The sequence below is a fragment of the Ranitomeya variabilis genome, chromosome 1, assembly GCF_051348905.1.
Source record: "Ranitomeya variabilis isolate aRanVar5 chromosome 1, aRanVar5.hap1, whole genome shotgun sequence".
Classification (NCBI taxonomy): Eukaryota; Metazoa; Chordata; class Amphibia; order Anura; family Dendrobatidae; genus Ranitomeya; species Ranitomeya variabilis.
In genome coordinates, this window is record NC_135232.1 from 116778128 (window position 1) to 116800883 (window position 22756).

At 40.6% G+C, this 22756-nt stretch overlaps 1 protein-coding gene and 1 long non-coding RNA gene across 5 annotated transcripts in view; one reads left to right on the forward strand and one right to left on the reverse strand.

The window, feature by feature from the left end:
• RAD17 (RAD17 checkpoint clamp loader component) overlaps positions 1 to 6550 on the forward strand; it is a 52027-nt gene extending 45477 nt beyond the window's left edge. For all 3 annotated transcript variants that reach the window (XM_077288195.1, XM_077288204.1, XM_077288211.1), the window contains exon 17: positions 5947 to 6550. In XM_077288195.1, coding sequence (XP_077144310.1) covers positions 5947 to 6211 — 265 coding nt within the window. In that variant the 3' untranslated portion in view covers positions 6212 to 6550. The remainder of the gene's footprint in view (positions 1 to 5946) is intronic.
• LOC143807104 (uncharacterized) overlaps positions 1 to 22756 on the reverse strand; it is a 61203-nt gene that overhangs the window by 19414 nt on the left and 19033 nt on the right. For both annotated transcript variants that reach the window (XR_013221645.1, XR_013221646.1), the window contains exon 2: positions 21495 to 21572. This is a non-coding gene — a long non-coding RNA (uncharacterized LOC143807104). The remainder of the gene's footprint in view (positions 1 to 21494; positions 21573 to 22756) is intronic.

Genomic DNA, 22756 nt, shown 5'->3' on the forward strand with positions numbered 1-22756 from the left:
TGCTCCGGTCCCAAGAGTGCATTGTGGTCTCGCGAGATGATGACGTAGCGGTCTCGAGAGACTGCTACATCATCATCTCGCGAGACCGCAATACATGGAGCGGTCACCAGAGCGTTGCGAGGAGCGGGAAAGGCCGGTTCTGGATCCGAGGGGCCAACAGACGGTGAGTATATAACTTTTTTTTTTTTTTTTTTTTTTTTAAATTATTTTTAACATTAGATTTTTTTACTATTGATGCCACATAGGCAGCATCAATAGTAAAAAGTTGGTCACACAGAGTTAATAGCGGTAACGGAATTCATTACCTGCGCCATAACGCGGTCTGTTACCGCTGCCATTAACCCTGTGTGAGCGCTGAGTGGAGGGGAGTATGGAGCGGGCACTGACTGTGGGGAGAAAGGAGCGGCCATTTTGCCGCCGGACTGTGCCCGTCGCTGATTGGTTGTGGCCATTTTGCCGCGACCAATCAGCGACTTGGATTTCTATGACAGACAGAGGCCGCGACCAATGAATATCCGTGACAGACAGAAAGACAGACAGACGGAAGTGACCCTTAGACAATTATATAGTAGAGGGGTACTTCCGTCTGTCTGTTGCGGAAATCCCGCGTCGCTGATTGGTCACGGCCGGCAGTGACCAACCAGGCTTAGTCTGGCCGTGAATTGGCCCCTCCCTACTCCCCTCCAGTCAGCGCCAGTGTGTCGCCCCATCCCTGACCAACTGCCGATGCAGCATCAATAGTAAAAAAATATAATGTTAAAAATAATAAAAAAAATGAAATAAATTGTGCTATTCTCACCTTCTGCCGTCCACCGGTGCGCGCGATGCTGCCACCAGCTTCCGTTCCCAGTGATGCATTGTGAAATTACCCAGATGACTTAGCAAAGTCATCTGGGTAATTTCGCAAAGCATCACTGGGAATGGAAGCTGGCAGCAGCAACGCGCGCATCGGGACAGCTTCGGTGGACGCCGGAGGGTGAGTATATAACTATTTTTTTATTTAAATTTTTTTTTTTTTTTTTAACAGGGATATGGTGCCCACACTGCTATATACTGTGTGGGCTGTGTTATATACTACTTGGGCTGTGTTTATATACTGTGTGGGCTGTGCTATATATTGCGTGGGCTGCTCTACATATTACATGGGCTGTGTTATATACTACGTGGCTGCTATATACTACGTGGCTGCTATATACTACGTGGCTGCTATATACTACGTGGCTGCTATATACTACGTGGCTGCTATATACTACGTGGCTGCTATATACTACGTGGCTGCTATATACTACGTGGCTGCTATATACTACGTGGCTGTGTTACGTGGGCTGTGCTATATACTATGTGGCTGCTATATACTGTGGCTGTGTTATATACTATGTGGCTGTGTTATATACTATGTGGCTGTGTTATATACTATGTGGCTGTGTTATATACTACGTGGTTGTGTTATATACTACGTGGCTGTGTTATATACTACGTGGCTGTGTTATATACTACGTGGCTGTGCTATATACTACGTGGCTGTGCTAAGCGCGACGTACATACGTAAATACATACATACATACGTACGTACATACATACATATTCTAGAATACCCAATGCGTTAGAATCGGGCCACCATCTAGTTTATATATATATATATATATATATATATATATATATATATATATATATATATATATATATATATATATATATATATATATAAATATAAAAGAACCCTAAGGGTTCGTAATCCCATCAAAACTAATAAACCTATAAATAACAAGTATACACACCATAAATTCACATACTAGCAACACTCATCTTAGTGATGCAAAATGGAAATGTAGTAGGGGTTAACAAAGACACCTCCAGATTTACACCCTACCAGGACTACCAATAAGCACCATTAATTGTCATAATGCCTAGGTGTATATTACTTATAAAAGGACAAAGAAAAGCAACGATCTCACCCAGTGTTATTCCTTCCTTCACTGGAAAAAGCGAAAAACAAAGGGTCCAGAATATCCACATCTACAGGGGGAGGCCTCTATAAACGTCCATGCAGTACCCCATTACTTGGATATATTCAGGGTCATAACAGATTTGTCCCCAAAATGTAACTCCCAAAGCGTTTCTCTCGGCTTGATCATCAGGGGAGAAGAGCCATTCAATAAAATGCGGGAAAAATGCGCGCAATATCCATCATGCATCAATGTGAAGGAGCGGGCTTGGAACGATATTCACCATAACCTTCTCAAAAACTGCAGTCACAAATATCCACAATTTATTCATACAAAATCAATACAGAAGTTTTATATATATATAAATGATTTTTCATATTCTTTTATTATTACTCTGCCCTCTAGTGGGATAGAAAGAATTACATCCGATTGGTGATTTAAACCATATACCCTGCTGCAATCATTTCTATAGTTCCTTATAAGGCTGTTTGCAGATTAAGCCAAGCACCATCTAATACCCGTATATATCTCCTTTAAATTTATACCGGAAGAAGCGAGATTGCGAAACGTGTGTCAGGGGGTTCCCACACGTGGTCCTTCAGACTGACTCAGTGGTATGTCACTATAAAGGTTATATACATCTTTTTGCTAGGTGGATAGCCTTGCACCAATATACCGCATATACTAGAGTATAAGCTGACCCGAGTATAAGCCGAGACCCCTAATTTTGCCACTAAAAACTGGTAAACTTAATGACTCGAGTATAAGCCTAGGGTGGGAAATGCAGCAGCTACTCGTAAATTTCAAAAATAAAAATAGATACCAATAAAAGTAAAATTAATTGAGACATCAGTAGGATAAGTGTTTTTGAATATCCATATTGAATTAGGAGCCCCATATAATGCTCCATACAGTTCATGATGGGCCCCATAAGATGCTCCATAATAAAATATGCCCCATATAATGCTCCATAAAGTTTATGATGGGCCCCATAAGATGCTTCATACAAAAATATGCCCCATATAATGCTGCACAAGGGTTGATTATGGCCCCATAAGATGCTCCATAGAGATATTTGCCCCATATGCTGCTGCTGCAATTAAAAAAATAAATAAATAAAAAAAAATGACATACTCACCTCTTGTCCTAAGCAGGCGGGGACACTGGCACTTGCGATATTCACCTGGCCCCGTTCCACCGCTGCGCGCCGCTCCGTCTTCCATCTCCCTGCAGTGACTGTTCAGGCAGAGGGTGGCGCACACACTAAACACGTCATCGTGCCCTCTGACCTGAATGTCACAGCCAGAGAACACGGAAGACAGAGCGGTGCGCAGCGGTGGAACGGGGAAAGTTGAATATCGCATGGCTAACGTCCCCCGTTATACTGACCCTCTCAGCGCTATCCCTGCTTCTCCGATGCGATGGCGCCGGCAGCTTGTTCCGGTGTTCAGCGGTCACTGGTACCGCTCATTAAAGTAATGAATATGCGGCTCCACCCCTATGGGAGAGGAGTGGCATCCATATTCATTACTTTAATGAGCGGTACCACGTGACCCCTGAACACAGGAAGAGCTGCGGGCGCCGGATAAGCAGGGACATGCAGAGACGCGTCGGGAGCAGGTGAGTATGATTTGACAGTTGCCGCTCCCCTGCCGACCCCCTGGGACAATGACTCAAGTATAAGCCAAGAAGGGCACTTTCAGCCTAAAAAAAATGGGCTGAAAATCTCGGCTTATACTCAAGAATATACGGTAATACTACTATATTGCACTTTGCACTTTAAAAAAACTTGCCTCTTTGTTTATGCACTTTTTGCAGCGATTAGGATATAAATTTAAAGGAGATGTATATGGGTATTGGATGGTGCTTGGCTTAATCTGCAAAAAGGCTTATAAGGAACTATAGAAATGATTGCAGCAGGGTATATGGTTTAAATCCTAACCCTCGCATCATGTTCTCATACACTTTATGCAGTTAATAGCCTCTGTGTCTGTACTGCTACATACTTAGGCAGTTAACTGGTTCATGCAGCTTTACATGAACACCCGAGCCTTACACTATGGCTGGTCCAAATAACTAAAGCAATTGTTACCATCCACCTCTCGTGTCACCCCTGTTTCCTTATAGATTGTAAGCTTGCGAGCAGGGCCCTCATTCCTACTGGTATCTGTTTTGAACTGTGATTTCTGTTATGCTGTAATGTCTATTGTCTGTACAAGTCCCCTCTATAAGTTGTAAAGCGCTGCGGAATATGTTGGCGCTATATAAATAAAATTATTATTATTATTATAAATCACCAATAGGATGTCATTCTTTCTATCCCACTAGAGGGCAGTGTAATAATAAAATAATATGAAAAATCATCCTCTATATATAACATTTCTGTATTGATTTTGTATGAATAAATTGTGGTGATTTGTGACTGCTATTTTTGCGAAGGTTATGGTGAATATAGTTCCAAAGTCCAATATAATGAGGACGGTGTTTTTGTGAGAATAATCATGTATTTTTAAGGAACTAACTAATATTTGTACCACTTCTTACTTGAAGGTATCATGTATTGTCTACTCATGTACTACTTACAATCTGTGTTTTATTAATTATTGTGTTTAATAAAGAATTGTTAATTTTATTAATAAGTTCTCCAAGCTTTTTTGATAGGATAATTTAATCGTTGATTTAGGAGAATTAGTATTTTGTGCCCAAAACTATTGGATATATTTTTAGGATATATTTTTATATTTGAAGGGAAGCTTTCGGCTATGTGACCACCTTTTTTAAGCATTTTTTTTCCCCGTTTTTCCTCTGTGGAAATGCTTACAAAAACGCTTACAAAATGCATCACATTATTTTTAATGGAATTCCTCATTGTTGTGCCCATGTTGCCTTTTTTTCCGCAGCAGAAACTCATCGTGGAAAAAAACACAGCATGTTCATTAATTTTGCGGAATCACGGCGATTTTGCCGCTATATAATTGTATTGAGGCGCATGGAAAAACGCATGAAAAACGCGACAAATACGCGAAAAAAGCTAGAAAAACGTGAGTGGATTTCCTGGCAAGGGAGTCCGGTTTTGATGAGGAAAATTTTTAAAGAATTATTTGATTTTAGCTGCTGTGAATGCCATATCTGATCTTACTCTCAAATAAACACAGTAAAACTGATGCTCTTGTCATACCTAGCACACAGCATGAGAGGCTTCAGAGTTCTACCAAGTTTTCACAAAAGTGTTGCAATAACTATGAGTTAGGAGTTATTGTACAAGTTAGTTATTCGCCTGAATGATGGCTATGTTCCCTTACACCTCCAATAATAAACAGGGTGATCAGTAACATGAAACTGCAAATATAGCTTTGTTGATGCATATGGTAGAAGATTATCCTCCTCCATATACATTGACTTAGATCACTGATGTGAAATTGCAAATACTGCTGTCAGCAGCAGTCTACAAACACAGCTCTGCAGTGCCTAGTAGTTACAAGTCCTGATGTAGAGTAGTGCAGGAGAGTTGAGCTGTGCTAAAAACCAACTAACAATGATTTAGAACCTCACAGATGGCTACACTGATGTGGTTGGCAAAAGATGAAATCGGCCATACAGAGTGCTATACATAAGTAGGCAGTGCACAGACGCTTAGAGTCTATTCTTAAGTTAGATTACACATTGTCAGAAATGGAGGCAGAGTCATGCTGGAGGCCAGAGACAGACAGAGACCCCACTGCGCATGATCAACCAGGAGCTCTGGAATTACTAGAGGACGGTTTCTATGGAAACTGAAGGGTAAATAGAGCTGAGAATGGGCATCATTCTGGCGTGATATGTGCAAAAAAAAGAGATTTATTGGCACAAGTTAATTAAAAAAAAATGTGGACATTATTATAAGACCACATTGTGATTTTGGGAATAACCCCTTTAAATGTCTCTATATAGCAATGCTATCTATAAATTTGATTACGTTTTGTATTATTCCATTTGTGACTTGTATATAATGTTTGTCTAGGATGAGGCTTGAAGCCCTGACTGACAAGGACTCTGGAGTACCATATGGTGATAGCGGTGATGAAGAAGACCCCCCTAGCGGACAAGCTACAAAAGAAAGAGGAAGTGAAATCAGGCCCAAGACTCAGGAAAGGTCAAGTAGTTCAATACTGTCTTCCAGTCAAGGAGGAGAAACTGATCTTCCAAATAGTCAACCTCAACCTATGACTGCTCAGGCCATTATGGAAGATGAAGAGATGAGGATAGAGGAGTTTGACAGTGACTGATATACGCCATGTATAGGGTTTACATTTGGCTACTATCTAATGTTTTCTGTCTGAACCTATTTAAAAATTAATGGTCATGCAAATTTGCTTTGTAAATAATCTCTCCAATAGTCTATGCATTTATTTTATAGTTCTCTGAAACAGAAACTATTGCACAAGAGAATAAACTTGTCACGTTTCCATTGTACCTTCTCCTATTTGAGCCTCTGCTGTGACTTTACAAACCTTGGTACGGGTTTCCTACATGCCAGCATAACAGGAGTGTGAACTGTAGTTTATGTAAAGTTTTGTGCTAAACTATTTTTGTAAATAAAATGTTTTTGATTTTCATTTTTTAAATGATTTCAATTCAATTTTACCAAAGAGAAAATATAAAAATATGTAAAATTGGTCTGTGAAGTAGTGGAAAGTTGTAAATCTGTACAAGTATTCAGCAGCCTGGCCTTTCTAGATACCAACTGCTTGACAACATACAGATACCAAAGTGTATGTGTGCACGACCTGTTTTCTCCTTTCCCCATGACAGCACCACGAGGAGAGGGGATCTGCCCTTCAGGGACAGGAAACCTACAGGTAAAAGGGCGGTACCTCTCGCATCAGTTGGTTTCCTGTCCCTGACTGGGAGCTTTCAGTTCGGTGTACCTGAAGATTGAAGAATCAGGATGAAGATTGTCCAGACCCGGCCAGACTGGTTCAGGCAGCGGTGATGCTCCTGCCGCGGCTGGTGCGGTGTCCTGAAGCCACCACTTCTGGGACCGATCGGTCTTACAGTGTGAGCTGGGGGAGTGCAGCCGCTGCACCATATTCCGGTGTAGGGCTTTCGGGTGTCCAGCCGGTGCATGTGACGAGGAAGAACGTCCGGGGTAAAACTGGAAGTAGGTGTGAGGACGCTGGGTGGCTGTTTTAAATATAAGGAGCGTGGTGAGATGCTCCCTGCCATCAGCGGTCCCCGGCAGAATGGAGGACAGTGAACCACAGCAGCAGCCACCACAGCAGGAGCGGCAGAAACGGCAGCTCAAAAGACATTAAAACCCGCCTGAAAGAGCGCTCAAAGAATGAACCTTTGCATCTCGATATCTAAAAACGACTTGCAGTTCATATGTTCAGGCTTTTGGCAAGTTTTTAACTGCTTTAGGTTTCAAAAGATGCCAAGTGGCAAAAAGAAGTGACCTGACCCCTCTTCAGGCGTTTTCCTCTCTGAAGACGCCCCATATGTTGTTGTAGAAGTCAATAGGAAGTCTGAAAAGCTGCACGGGGGTATTTTTGATAGTTTTCCCATCAGGTTTGCTTCAGAAATCTTCATTGTTGAATGTAGAAAAAGATTGGAAAACACCAGTAAAAGACGACCCCAAAACTTTTTGAAAAAAAAAAAAAAAGCAACCACCAGCTGTCAGTAACAACAAAGCAAGTACTTTTGACCAAAAACACACAAAAAAATGACACTAGAGGATGAAAAAGTCTCCTGAATGATCTTACTCTGGGAAAAATCCATGGGTTCAACCACGTCTAAACGGCGTCATGTGCAAATCGCCACCATCCACTAATCCCAAGGGACTCTGAAATGTCTAGCTGAAGTGATGGTCCGCCACTCCATTAATTCCCTGTAGGACTGTTGAAAATAGCCAAATACAAAGCTTTTTCTGGCAGCCCCATAGAAAATGCTCAACCACCGCTTTGTTCCTAAGGGTTAAATGCTCTGGTCACAATTGTCTAACCCCCCACCACCACCAATCTTTGAGACTAGAATGCAGCACCAAACATAGATAACTCACGTTCTTACATGGGGATACACTATAATATCAAACAAGAATGACGCGGTTTACAGGAACGGAATTCTTTTCAATATGAGTTTAAAAACAGTTTACGCATCCGCCAGAGGTGCTAACATCTAATTGGTTGGGGGTGCCGGGTGTCTTTATGATGGGTCATCAATATAAAAGGACTGAAAAATGTTCATATTGTACAGAAGTTGAGTGTGAAGAGTTAAACTCCTTTAAGACATTAAGTGCTGTATTAGAAGATAAAATAAAATGCAAAGCTGGGTTCACACTAGCAATTTGCAGTACCAACAAATGAAGGAAACCTATCCATCCCCTACTGAACACCAATGGCACCAGATGGACCTCATTTGACTATAATGAGAGCTGTTCGGGTTTCTATTAGAATGTCTTATTTTAAATGGGGAAAAAATAGTGAATCCTTCTTTACTATTTTTTTTCAGTGCAAATAAGGGAGCTTTGTTGGAAGTGTGAACCTTGTCTAAAGTGCACCACATTCCAGAGGGGTAATTACCTATTCTCCAATTTTATTTTTTTTTACTCTGGTCGTCCTTGTATAGTCTCTTTTAGATGTGATACTGTCACATGGGATACTATAGGTGCTCATTTTACTTAGGATTACTAGCAATTTTATTTCCCCAATGCTGTTATATGGTGCTGACTATTGGCTGGTTAATATTTTTAAATATACTTTCATTGCAGAATATCTAAAACATACTTTATATTAAATAAAAATCCTTTTTTTTTTACTTAGTTTTCTCTGCACAACCTTTTTTTATAATCTTGAAAGAAAATCAGCAGATTTCCAATCCACACCATTTCTTAAACTAATGCGTTATGCAGATTTTATTGCCCTCTGATAAATAATCTTATTCCTCATTCCTAGGATCAAAAATCGGACATGTGTCCATCACTGTTTTGCAGACGCACAGGTTCTCAAAAAAAGAAACAAAAAAAAAAAACACGAAAATGCAAAAAACCTCATGGAATTTATTTGATGCGTGTTACATCCATGAAAAATAGCCGTCTGACTGCTGCCTTAGGTTTTCCTTGAGCCTTTTTTAATGAAATTGTTTTGTTTCATGTTAAAAGCAAATTTGCCTGATTGTGTATGGTATTCTATTGAGGAATCAAGTGTCCATTCATAATGCCCTGCTGAGTCCTCACTAATCCAGCTCCTGTTCCATTGATTGACATGGATATGTCCTACATCCACATCTACATCATCATCCTCCCTCAGTGACATGGCACCTGTGCATGTGCAGAACTGTGTTAATACAGCTACTAATGGTAAAACACTTTTTAAATATGAATTTGGGATCTACATTTGAACAGCGGAAACAAGGGATTCCTCAATGTATGCCAGTGTATGTCTTTAACTCCTTACAGCCCAAAAGACATGACACAGAATATATTCAGAAGAGCTGATGTATATTCAGAATGTATGGCAACTACTTCTCTCATTACTGTATCATGGGGCATAAAAGTTATGAAGGAACGGCTGCATGCGTGTATTCTATTAGTTGTAACCTTCATAAAATATAAAAAAATATTTTCTCTATTTGGGTTACCAACCGGCCGAAAATTCACGTTTCTTCCCACGGTGTCTCCCAAAAATCACATGGCATACTTATGATACTTGACCTCTGGAACGTTGAAGGAGCCGCACCAGTCAGTAAATATAAATGTATTCATTTTTCTGTTGTGCAGAATACAAGAGTGATTAATAAGAGGCTGTCCAGTAGTGAACAATCCCTTTAATCCCCTCCCGACATGCGCTGTATATACACTGCGTGCAGAATTATTAGGCAAGTTGTATTTTGATCACATGATACTTTTTATACATGTTGTCCTACTCCAAGCTGTTCAGACTTGAGAGCCAACTACCAATTAAGTAAATCAGGTGATTTGCATCTCTGTAATGAGGAGGGGTGTTGTCTAATGACATCAAAACCCTATATAAGGTGTGCTTAATTATTAGGCAACTTCCTTTCCTTTGGCAAAATGGGTCAGAAGAGAGATTTGACGGGCTCTGAAAAGTCCAAAATTGTGAGATGTCTTGCAGAGGGATGCAGCAGTCTTGAAATTGCCAAACTTTTGAAGCTTGATCACCGAACAGTCAAGCTTTTCATGGCTAATAGCCAACAGGGTCGCAAGAAGCGTGTTGGGCAAAAAAGGCGCAAAATAACTGCCCATGAATTGAAAATCAAGCGTGAAGCTGCCAAGATGCCATTTGCCACCAGTTTTGCCATATTTCAGAGCTGCAACGTTCCTGGAGTAACAAAAAGCACAAGGTGTGCGATACTCAGGGACAAGGCCAAGGTAAGGAAGGCTGAAAAACGACCACCTTTGAACAAGAAACATAAGATAAAACGACAAGACTGGGCTAAGAAATATCTTAAGACTGACTTTTCAAAGGTTTTATGGACTGATGAAATGAGAGTGACTCTTGATGGGTCAGATGGATGGGCCAGGGGCTGGATCAGTAAAGAGCAGAGAGCTCCACTCCGACTCAGACGCCAGCAAGGTGGAGGTGGGGTACTGGTATGGGCTGGTATCATCAAAGATGAACTTGTGAGACCTTTTTGGGTTGAGGATGGAGTGAAGATCAACTCCCAGACCTACTGCCAGTTTGTGGAAGACAACTTATTCAAGCAGTGGTACAGGAAGAAGTCGGTATCATTTAAGAAAAACATGATTTTCATGCAGGACAATGTTCCATCACATGCCTCCAACTATTCCACAGTGTGGCTGGCCAGTAAAGGTCTCAAAGAAGAAAAAAAAATGACATGGCCCCCTTGTTCACCTGACCTGAACCCCATAGAGAACCTGTGGTCCCTCATAAAATGTGAAATCTACAGGGAGAGAAAACAGTCCACCTCTCGGAACAGTGTCTGGGAGGTTGTGGTGGCTGCTGCACACGATATTGATCGTAAACAGATCAAGCAACTGACAGAATCTATGGATGGAAGGCTGCTGAGTGTCATCATAAAAAAAGGTGGCTATATTGGTCACTAATTTTTTTGGGATTTTGTTTTTGCATGTATTTTGTGCAGTTACATTGGTTTACCTGGTGAAAATAAACAAGTGAGATGTTAATATATTTGTTTTTTATTAAGTTGCCTAATAATTCTGCACAGTAATAGTTACCTTCACAAACAGATATCCTCTTAAGATAGCCAAATCTAAAAAATACCCATTCCAACTTCCAAAAATATTAAGCTTTGATGTTTATGAGTCTTTTGGGTTGATTGAGAACATAGTTGTTGATCAATAATAAAAATAATCCTCTAAAATACAACTTGCCTCATAATTCTGCACGCAGTGTATACTTTCTGACAGCATGCCATCCCTGTACGTATCCCCGGGGATCGGTACCACCCTAACCCCCCAGTCGGTAATTGCTGTGATTGCCTGATCAGTTCTGACCAGCCAATCACAGCAGTCACAATGGATGGGGTGATCACCACGTCACCTCGCCTGATTAACCCCTTTGGCGCTGATTGGTCAGTAATTATTGTGTAGCCAATCAGCGCCAAAGGGGTTCATCTAAAATAGCGATCACCACTGTGCACGCCATCGTTACCTCAGAGTTGGCGTACAGAGTGGTTACATATGCCCCTGTGTTACCCGAGGGAAAGAAAGAAAAATCCAGTAGTGAATAACCCCTTTAACCTTTCCTGACATGTGGTTGTACACCCCCTGAGTTACCTGAGAGAAAAATCCAGTAATGTCCATTGGTAGCCTTTTTGCGCTTTCTCCTTGTGCGTGGCGTCCTGCGCTGAGCATTCGTGCTCTTCCCATGCCCGTAGCGCTCTGATCAGTATCGCTGTTGATCAGAGTCTGAGCCAAGGGACTTTTTCTTTTTTTAGCTAGTTAGAGCAGTGGATGTCACAGTGTAAGTGATAGTCGAGATTTTTTTAATAGAAAAAAAAAGGTAGGGAGGTATCGTATTGGGGTAGCAGACGTCTGTGTTAGTAACTTCAGATTTTCTTTTTAGAAAAGAAAAATAGTACAGTGTACTTCATCAATATTGGAGTACTGATATACTCTACAGCATGCGAATATTCCGTATGGCCATGACAAGGACACGATTTGACGCGATCCAAAAATGTTTGCATTATAGTATATAAAATTTGGCATACCATAAGATACAGCCTTCCCAAAACCCTGTCTGATGACAAATGCACATTTAGCAGGATGCAGCAGGCCTCCACTGATAAAGGCAAGGGGCAGCCCAGGTTAGCTGTTTTTTATATTAGTGGTAGGAATCGCAAGTAATGAGGACCCTTGACGTTGGGTTGCGAGCTTATTAGTGATGAGCGAGTATACTCGTTGCTTGGGTTTTCCTGAGCACGCTCGGGTGGTCTCCGAGTATTTGTTAGTGCTCGGAGATTTAGTTTTCCTCGCCTCAGCTGCATGATTTGCGACTGCTAGACAGGCTGAATACATGTGGGGATTCCCTAGCAACCAGGCAACCCCCACATGTACTCAGGCTGGCTAGCAGCCTTAAATCATGTAAAACAAGAACACATGAGCTGCGCGCACAGTGAACAAGCCAGAAGAGACATGTTCACACCACCAAAAGACTTGAAAACACAAAAAAGCACAGTAAAACCAAAAACACTCTGTTGCAAAAAAAAATCACAGTGGACAGCAAGTGCTAATAAAAAGATGGAAAAAACAGGGTATTTGGTTGATACGTTTTTTGCAAAAAATGTATATTAAGCCGCTCTACCAATCGCCAAGGTATACCCATATCAGAGCAGTCCTAACTAATGTATGTAATCCCTATCTGATGTATTTAAAACCTGGTCATATGTGCAATACCTGTATGAGCAGGATTCAGAAAAGGAATGTCCATGTGGACACGCTGGACAGAACGGCTCCTGTGTGCACAACTCAAAAAGGTTTTAAATACATCAGATAGGGATTACATACATTAGTTAGGACTGCTCTGATATGGGTATACCTTGGCGATTGGTAGAGCGGCTTAATATACATTTTTTGCAAAAAAACGTATCAACCAAATACCCTGTTTTTTCCATCTTTTTATTAGCACTTGCTGTCCACTGTGATTTTTTTTGCAACAGAGTGTTTTTGGTTTTACTGTGCTTTTTTGTGTTTTCATGTCTCTTGGTGGTGTGAACATGTATCTACTGGCTTGTTCACTGTGCGCGCAGCTCATGTGTTCTGGTTTTACATAATTGTTTTCTTGTTTCCACAAGACTGGGGAGGCCTCCACCCCTCTTTTTTTGAGCTGTACGCACAGGAGCCGTTCTGTCCAGCGTGTCCACATGGACATTCCTTTTCTGAATCCTGCTCATACAGGTATTGTACATATGACCAGGTTTTAAATACATCAGATAGGGATTACATACATTAGTTAGGACTGCTCTGATATGGGTATACCTTGGCGATTGGTAGAGCGGCTTAATATACATTTTTTACAAAAAACGTATCAACCAAATACCCTGTTTTTTCCATCTTTTTATTAGCACTTGCTGTCCACTGTGATTTTTTTTGCAACAGAGTGTTTTTGGTTTTACTGTGCTTTTTTGTGTTTTCCAGCCTTAAATCATGCAGCTGCATAAAAAAAACCTAAATCTCCGAGCACAGACAAATACTTGGAGACCAACCGAGCGTGATCGGGAAAACCCGAGCAACGAGTACACTCGCTCATCACTAGAGCTTATCTATTTTGGCCAAAATATTAACCAAAACCTCATTTAGTGTATTTATCATATGCATTAATTTTTTGCACTTCTTATCATATCGCGTTTATTTTGCAGGATGTGGCCAGGTTTCTTTTTGTTGGCTTGGTTTATTGGGGTGTCTGTCCCTGTGTGCTGCATACTATAGTGCTGTGCAGCCCACCTGTAAATACAAGGGCGTCATTAATAGGCTGCAAACCAGACACTGTGCATTACACTTACCTGTGTGACTGGCGTCCTATGCAAGCTATTTCACTGTGCATTTTTTCTACCCAGCAGCCAACCCCTGTAATATCTTGCTAGTGTGGAGGTGGCTGTGTTTATCAGTAGTTTGCACCTGTGCTGCCGCTTGCTTTTATCAGTGGAGGCCTGCTGCATCCTGCTAAATGTGCATTTGTCATCAGACAGGGTTTTGGGAAGGCTGTATCTTATGGTATGTGTTTTTTTATTTTTTAGTTTTTTCTTTGTTAGCTATACAAAATTCGGCCAGTAGTTGAACACTTCAGCAGAAAATTTGCTGAGGTGTACAACCCCTAAAGGGACATCTGTATAAATGAATCTCTGGTTCATTTCAAAGGGAGGCTAAACTTCTGAACATATGGGCTCGCTCCTACTTGCGATTAAATTGGACAAATTCAAAAAAATCTGATTAAAAATTGGATTGTATTCGTACCAATTTAAACCTATGCTTCTGTTCTCAATTGCATTTTATCCCTTCTCTGATTGGATCGCGATCGGAACAGGAAAAAAAATCACAGCATCCTGAATTTGGATCACACGAACCCATATAAGTCTATGGGTGTATGTGCGCAGGCAGCAGAGGAGATGGAGAAATTAATTTCTGTCTCCGCAGCTTTGAGGTGATCCTCTCATGTCCTGTCATGTGGTGAGAGGACTACTACACTTGGGGATTGGTGTACTCAGGGGAAATTGCTCAACAATTTGGGGGATCAATTTTCTCCTGTTACCCTTGCAAAAATAAAAAAAAATTGGTACAAAAAAATTTTTTGTGAAAAAAATGTGACTTTTTATTTTCACGATTCAACGTTATACATTTCTGTGAAGCACCTGAGGGTTCAAGTTGCTCACCACACATCTAGATAAATTCCTTGGAGGGTCTAGTTTCCAAAATAGGGTCATATGTGGGAGGCTTCCATTGTTTAGGCACATCAGGGGCTCTCTAAATCAGAGGTGTCAAACTGCATTCTTCGAGGGCCGCCAACAGGTCATGTTTTCAGGATTTCCTTGTATTGCACAGGTGATAATTTAATCACCTGCACAGAATGATTCTAGCACCTTGTGGAATGCTAAGGAAATCCTGAAAACATGACCTGTTGGCGGCCCTCGAGGAATGCAGTTTGACACCTCTGCTCTAAATGCAACATGGTGCGCACAGATCATTCCATCAATGGCTGCCCTCCAAACCCTCACGCCTTCCCTTCCAAGGCCTGCCAGGGGCAAAAAAAAAACATTTTTGTGGAAAAAATATTTTTATTTTTTTTATTTTCACATTATACATTTCTGTGAAGCACCCCGGGGTTCAAAGTGCTCACCACAAATCTAGATAAGTTCCTTGAAGGGTCTTGTTTCCAAAATGGAGTCACTTGTGGAGGCCCACTGTTTAGGCACATCAGGGGCTCCAAATGTGACATGGTGTCTGTTTTCGATTACAGCCAACTTTGCGTTCAAAAAGTCAAATAAAGACTGCAGTTGCAATTGAAATATGTCACTTTTTTCTCTGTGCTACTATTCCTAGTGCCATGCTATTAAAATTAGCATTTACTAAATAAACAAATCCTTTTAACTCCTCCTGGAGCTGGATAAGTGTGATTAGAATGGAGTTCCCTGCGCTTGGAGGATTCAAGTTGGTGAGCTGACCTCTCTCCCCTTTCATTATATGTTCAAAAAGACAAATGGTGCTCCTTTCCTTATATTGACTGCCGTGCGCCCAGTGTTCCCCCCCACGTATGGGGTATCGGCGTACTCGGGAGAAATTGCACAATAAGTTTTGGTGTCCTTTTTCTCTTGTTACTCTTGTGAAAAAAAAATTGGGTCTAAATTAAAAAATTTGTGAAACAATGTTAAATGTTTATTTTTTCTTTCCACGTTGCTTCAATTTCTGTGAAGCACTTGAATTGTTAATAAACTTCTTGAATGTGGGTTTTGAGCACCTTGAGGTGTTCTCTTTTTAGAATGGTGTCACTTTTGGGTATTGTCTGTCATATAGACCCCTCAAAGTCACTTCTAATGTAATGTGGTCCCTAAAAAAATGGTTTTGTTAATTTTGTTTGAAAAATTAGAAACTGCTGGTCAACTTTTGACCCTTCTAACTTCCTAACAAAAAAAAATATGAAAAGTTTGAAAATTGCTAAATTTTCGTAAAATAAACGCAAGTTGTATAGAACAAATTTTTACCACTATCAAGTACAATATGTCCTGAAAAAACAGTCTTAGAATTGGTGGGATCTGTTGAAGCGTTCCAGAGTTATTACCTCATAAAATGACACTAGTCAAAATTGAAAAAAATGGCGTGGTCTAGAAGGTAAAAACAGGCTTTGGGGTGAAGGGGTTAAAATCTGGATTTGGATTGGGCTATCATAAGAGTTTCTTTATAGTGAAACCATCCTAATAGGATATACCATTATCTGTATGTATGTCTCCTTGTATGGTTTATCTCTAGGGCAAGTCATATTCCTTATCAGGGCCGTATACTAAATATATATTGATCCCCTGGTATCCGTCTTAGGTATTTTTATATGGTTATGTTTTTACAGGATTAGTGGCATTTTATTCATTCCTCTGTTTATATAATATATTGGGTTTAATTAATATGTTATCTGTCACTTTAAACTAATACTTACATGGTGATATTTGCCATTATTGGTTATTTTTCATGTACTTTGACTTTTATACTTGATTGGTTTTAGTCCCATTATATTGTTACTCTTGTATTTAGTATCTTGTATGATTTACCCTTAATATATTGGCAATCTTTCCTACTTCTATATTATGTATTACCTGGGACTATTTTTATATTAAACATCTATTGTACACTCACTGGCCACTTTATTAGGTACACCTGTCCAACTTCTTGTTAACACTTAATTTCTAATCAGCCAATCACATGGCGGCAACTCAGTGCATTTAGGCATGTAGACATGGTCAAGACAATCTCCTGCAGTTCAAACCGAGCATCAGTATGGGGAAGAAAGGTGATTTGAGTGCCTTTGAACGTGGCATGGTTGTTGGTGCCAGAAGGGCTGGTCTGAGTATTTCAGAAACTGCTGATCTACTGGGATTTTCACGCACAACCATCTCTAGGGTTTACAGAGAATGGTCCGAAAAAGAAAAAAAATCCAGTGAGCGGCAGTTCTGTGGGCGGAAATGCCTTGTTGATGCCAGAGGTCAGAGGAGAATGGGCAGACTGGTTCGAGCTGATAGAAAGGCAACAGTGACTCAAATCGCCACCCGTTACAACCAAGGTAGGCCTAAGAGCATCTCTGAACGCACAGTGCGTCGAACTTTGAGGCAGATGGGCTACAGCAGCAGAAGACCACACCGGGTACCACTCCTTTCAGCTAAGAACAGGAAACTGAGGCTACAATTTGTACAAGCTCATCGAAATTGGACAGTAGAAGATTGGAAAAACGTTGCTTGGTCTGATGAGTCTCGATTTCTGCTGCGACATTCGGATGGTAGGGTCAGAATTTGGCGTAAACAACATGAAAGCATGGATCCATCCTGCCTTGTATGGAGCATCTTTGGGATGTGCAGCCGACAAATCTGCGGCAACTGTGTGATGCCATCATGTCAATATGGACCAAAATCTCTGAGGAATGCTTCCAGCACCTTGTTGAATCTATGCCACGAAGAATTGAGGCAGTTCTGAAGGCAAAAGGGGGTCCAACCCGTTACTAGCATGGTGTACCTAATAAAGTGGCCGGTGAGTGTATATCTGAATGGCTCTGGAATTATTTGTACATACAGTGGGTACAGAAAGTATTCAGACCCCTTTAAATTATTCACTCTTTGTTTCATTGCAGCCATTTGGTAAATTCAAAAAAGGTCATTTTTTTCTCATTAATGTACACTCTTCCCTCCATCTTGACTGAAAAAAACAAACGTAGAAATTTTTGCAGATATGGTAAAAAGAAAAACTGAAATATCACATGGTCATAACTTAAGTATTCAGACCCTTTGCTCTGTATTGAGTAGAAGCACCCTTTTGAGCTAGTACAGCCATGAGTCTTCTTGGGAATGATGCAACAAGTTTTTCACACCTGGATTTGGGGATCCTCTGCCATTCTTCCTTGAAGATTATCTCCAGTTCTGTCAGGTTGGATGGTGAACGTTGGTGGACAGCCATTTTCAGGTCTCTCCAGAGATGCTCAACTGGGTTAAGGTCAGGGCTCTGGCTGGGCCAGTCAAGAATGGTCACAGAGTTGTTCTGAAGCCACTCCTTTGTTATCTTAGCTGTGTGCTTAGGGTCATCGTCATGTTGGAAGGTGAACCTTCAGCCAAGTCTGAGGCCCAAAGCACTCTGGAAGAGGTTTTCATCCTGGATATCGCTGTACCCAAGCCGCATTCATGTTTCCTTCAATGGCAACCAGTCATCCTGTCCCTGCAGCTGAAAAACACCCCCATAGCATGATGCTGTCACCACCATGTTTCACTGTTGGGATTGTATTGGGCAGGTGATGAGCAGTGCCTGGTTTTCTCCACACATACCGCTTAGAATTATCACCAATAAGGTCTATATTCGTCTCATCAGACCAGAGAATCTTATATCTCATAGTCTGGGAGTCCTTCATTTGTTTTTAAGCTTTTTTGAATTTACCAAATGGCTGCAATGAAACAAAGAGTAAAAAATTTAAAGGGGTCTGAATACTTTCCGAACCCACTGTATATGTATATATAGGGTAACAATATTTGTATATTATTTTCCAGTACTGTCATGTCTTTTCCCTGCTGGTTGTCACTTTGTTTTTTAATTGTTTTTATTTTGTTTCGCACTTAGTTTTTCAGTAAAGACATTTTCATGCTTTTTTCTGTGCAGCTTCTTTTCTTACCGAATTACTCCTCTTTTTTTTTTACACAGTGTGTTGTAGCACCCCTAGCCTTTACCCATCATATGTTTTTTGTGGTGTTCACTATATTCCTCTTCAAATTTTTAGGCAGTACATAGGGGATCTACAGTGCTCAGCATAAATGAGTACACCCCCTTTGAAAAATCATTACTCGGTGACTGAATAGTCACAGATAAAGAAGAGATCTATGATGATGTAAAAAGTAGAATTTTTACTGGATAATCTTATTAAAAAATAATTACTTGAACAATAAAATCATATAAAAAACAAGGATATCTCAAAAAGAAGTACAGACCATCAGCTTCCAGCATATGTGAATACTGCTATAGTGAAATATAAATAGCAAATAGAAATTGGTAATTAAATAAACCTGTTATATATAAAGTGGTAACATTTCTTCTATATAACTTGCGTTTATTTATGGAAAAAAATTGAAATTTGGCAAAAATTTTGAAAATTTAGCAATTTTAGAACTTATAATTTTTGTACCCTTAAATCGGAGAGTAGTATCACACAAAATAGTTAATAAATAACATTTCCCGTATGTCAACTTTACATCAGCACAATTTTGGAAACATAATTTTTTTTGTTAAGACGTTATAAGGGTTAAAATGTGACCAGCGATTTTTAATTTTTCCAACAAACTTTACAAAAAACATTTTTTTAGGGACCACCTCACATTTGAAAGAGCTTTGGAGGGTCAATATAACAGAAAATAACAAAAAGTTACTCCATTCTATACTATATGGACTATGGGCACATTATACTATGCAGAGGTCCATGGGATGCATTATACTCTATGGACAATGGGGTGCATTATACTATATGGACTATATGCATTATACGATACAGAGGACTATGGAATTCATTATGATATACTGTGCGTTTTATTATTTGGACTATGATAGGCATTTTACTATATCAGCTATGAGGCACATGATACTATATGGACTATGGGGCTAATTATACTATATGAACTGGGATGAAATATACTGTATGGACTATGGGGTTCATTATACTGTATGGACTATGGTGTGCATTATACTATACAGAGGACTATGGGAAGCATTATAATATATGGACCATGGGGTGTGTTATATTATTTGGACTATGATGTGCATTTTACTGTATGAGCTATGAGGTGCATTATACTATATGGACTATGGGGCACATTATACTATATGAACTGGGATGCAATATACTGTATGGACTATGGGGGAGCATTATGCTGAAGAGAGGAATATAGAGGTGCATTAAACGTTATAGACTATGGGGTGCAGTATACTATATGGACTTTGAGCACATTATACTATGCACAGGACTATGGGATGCATTATACTTTATAGACTATGGGGTGAATTATACTGTATGGACTATGGGATGCATTATACTGTATGGACCATAGTGTGCATTATAGTATAGGGACTTTGAAGTTCATTATACTGCATGGATTATGGGATGCATTATACTATATGGATTATGGGGCACATTATACTGTATGGACTATGGGGAGCATATTAGGGGTGCATTAAACATCATAGACTATGGTTTGCATTCGTCTGATCCCAGTGAGCTGAGGGTGAGGGGGATTGAACAAATTCATAGTGGTATCAGGTGTGGCGATCTGAACCAACTATTAGCACATCGTGAGTGCAGATGGATTGTCATCCTTGACACCCTTACCCCAAAGGGACTTAGGGTACCGTCACACAGTGCAATTTTGATCGCTACGACGGCACGATCTGTGACGTCGCAGCGATCGTATGATTATCGCTCCAGCGTCGTAGACTGCGGTCACACGTTGCAATCACGGCGCTGGAGCGATGCCGAAGTCCCCGGGTAACCAGGGTAAACATCGGGTTACTAAGCGCAGGGCCGCACTTAGTAACCCGATGTTTACCGTGGTTACCAGCGTAAAAGTAAAAAAAAACAAACCGTACATGCTCACCATCTGATGTCCGTCCGGTCCCTTGCCGTCCGCTTCCTGCTCTGACAGATCCGGCCGTACAGTGAGAGCAGAGTGCAGCGGTGACGTCACCGCTGTGATCTGCTCTCACTTTCCGGCCGGCAGACAGTCAGAGCGGGAAGCGGACGGCAAGGGACCGGACGGACATCAGATGGTGAGCATGTACGGTTTTTTTTTTTTTACTTTTACGCTGGTAACCAGGGTAAACATCGGGTTACTAAGCGCGGCCCTGCGCTTAGTTACCCGATGTTTACCCTGGTTACCAGCGAACGCATCGCTGGATCGCTGTCACACACAACGATCCAGCGATGTCAGCGGGTGATCAAGCGACGAAAGAAAGTTCCAAACGATCTGCTACGACGTACGATTCTCAGCAGGATCCCTGATCGCTGCTGCGTGTCAGACACTGCGATATCGTAACGATATCGCTAGAACGTCACGAATCGTACCGTCGTAGCGATCAAAATTGCACTGTGTGACGGTACCCTTAATGAGAAATTGAGTTTCGCTCCCTTCCTGTAAGTTGTCCTTTGTTTGACCCCACCTTTTGGGTATGCGCATGATGGGCGTTTGGGTGGTCCTATATTCCACCATTGTCCTATGGGATATAAAATCTAGAATGTAATCACGTCTGTCTCTGGTTTCCCTATTTTCCACTCTGTAAATAGATTGCCACCTTGCTTTTATTGTGTTTTAAATATTATTACTTGTTGTCTCTTTTAGTTTGTGTCTACTCACCTTAATGAAGATCTTGGCCTTTCTAGGAGCTTTTTGGCAGTTTTCCGAGATTATCATTTTTTCTTCTGAAGATTCACACTGAGGAAAAGAGGATATACATTATACATATTTTTTTATGTAATTCTGTTCGTTGTTTGTTGACCGGCATTATAATATACTGAATTCTTAATTATTTCTTTAGGTGTATTAATTTCTAGTGGCTGCTTTCAGTCCATATCACTTTGTATATATCCTAATGATATGCACATTGCACTTTAGATTCGATTTTTATGATATGATATAATTATTATGTCTTCACTCAGTGTCCTAGCACTCTATCTATTTATTATTGAAGTTAGGATTTGTTGGAATATAAATCAACTTTTTGTCACAGTTTCACCTCTAATACATACTCCACTTGGGTATAGAGATTCCTCTGTTTTTGATAGGAGTAAAAAATGTCACGATTATCTTCATTTCTCGGCCGTCTGTTTTGGGATCCAGTATGGCCGCCGTCGCCGATGGTGCGTGCGTGCGCCCTGACTGCATTTGGTCCCCACCTCCCTAGTGGCTATCAACCTTAGAGGAGTGTGCATGTCTTACTCTATCTATGACGGCCATGGGGGAGATGGGAAATGTAGTCCGGGACACATGCACCACAATCATCGGCATTTCCGGTATAGTACTATTTAAACTTGTGAGACTAGCTGATACTTATCCCCTTTGAGAAAGCTGGACCGCGAAACGCGCGTCAGGGGCACCTATTGAGGCTGTGGGAGACGTCCCTACTCATGGGTAAGCGCTGATTTATTTGCAGGAGTTCTGGACATATGGGTTATGGATTGTAACATAGAATTGTGATGGGCTGAGTACTTGAACTCTGCTGGATTTGATTATAACTCTGCTGACACCATGAGGGAATACATTTTGTCTCTCATTTACTCTCTAGTCTATCACTAGTTTTTTTTCTTTGCCCTCCTGTGTATTTGGGTCTATATTGGAATATGTATACTGATGTATTTGTACACATTATTTATATTGAATAAAAATTTATATTTTTATAATGATTGGTGGGACATTTTGCTTACTCCATCTTTTTGTGTATACTATGGGGTGCATTATACTATATGGACTATTGTGAGCATTATACTTTATAGACTATGGGGTGCATTATGCTATATAGACTACAGGGTGCATTATACCTTATGGACTATGGGGTTCATTATACTGTATGGACTATGGTGTGCATTATACTATACAGAGGACTATGGGATGCATTATAA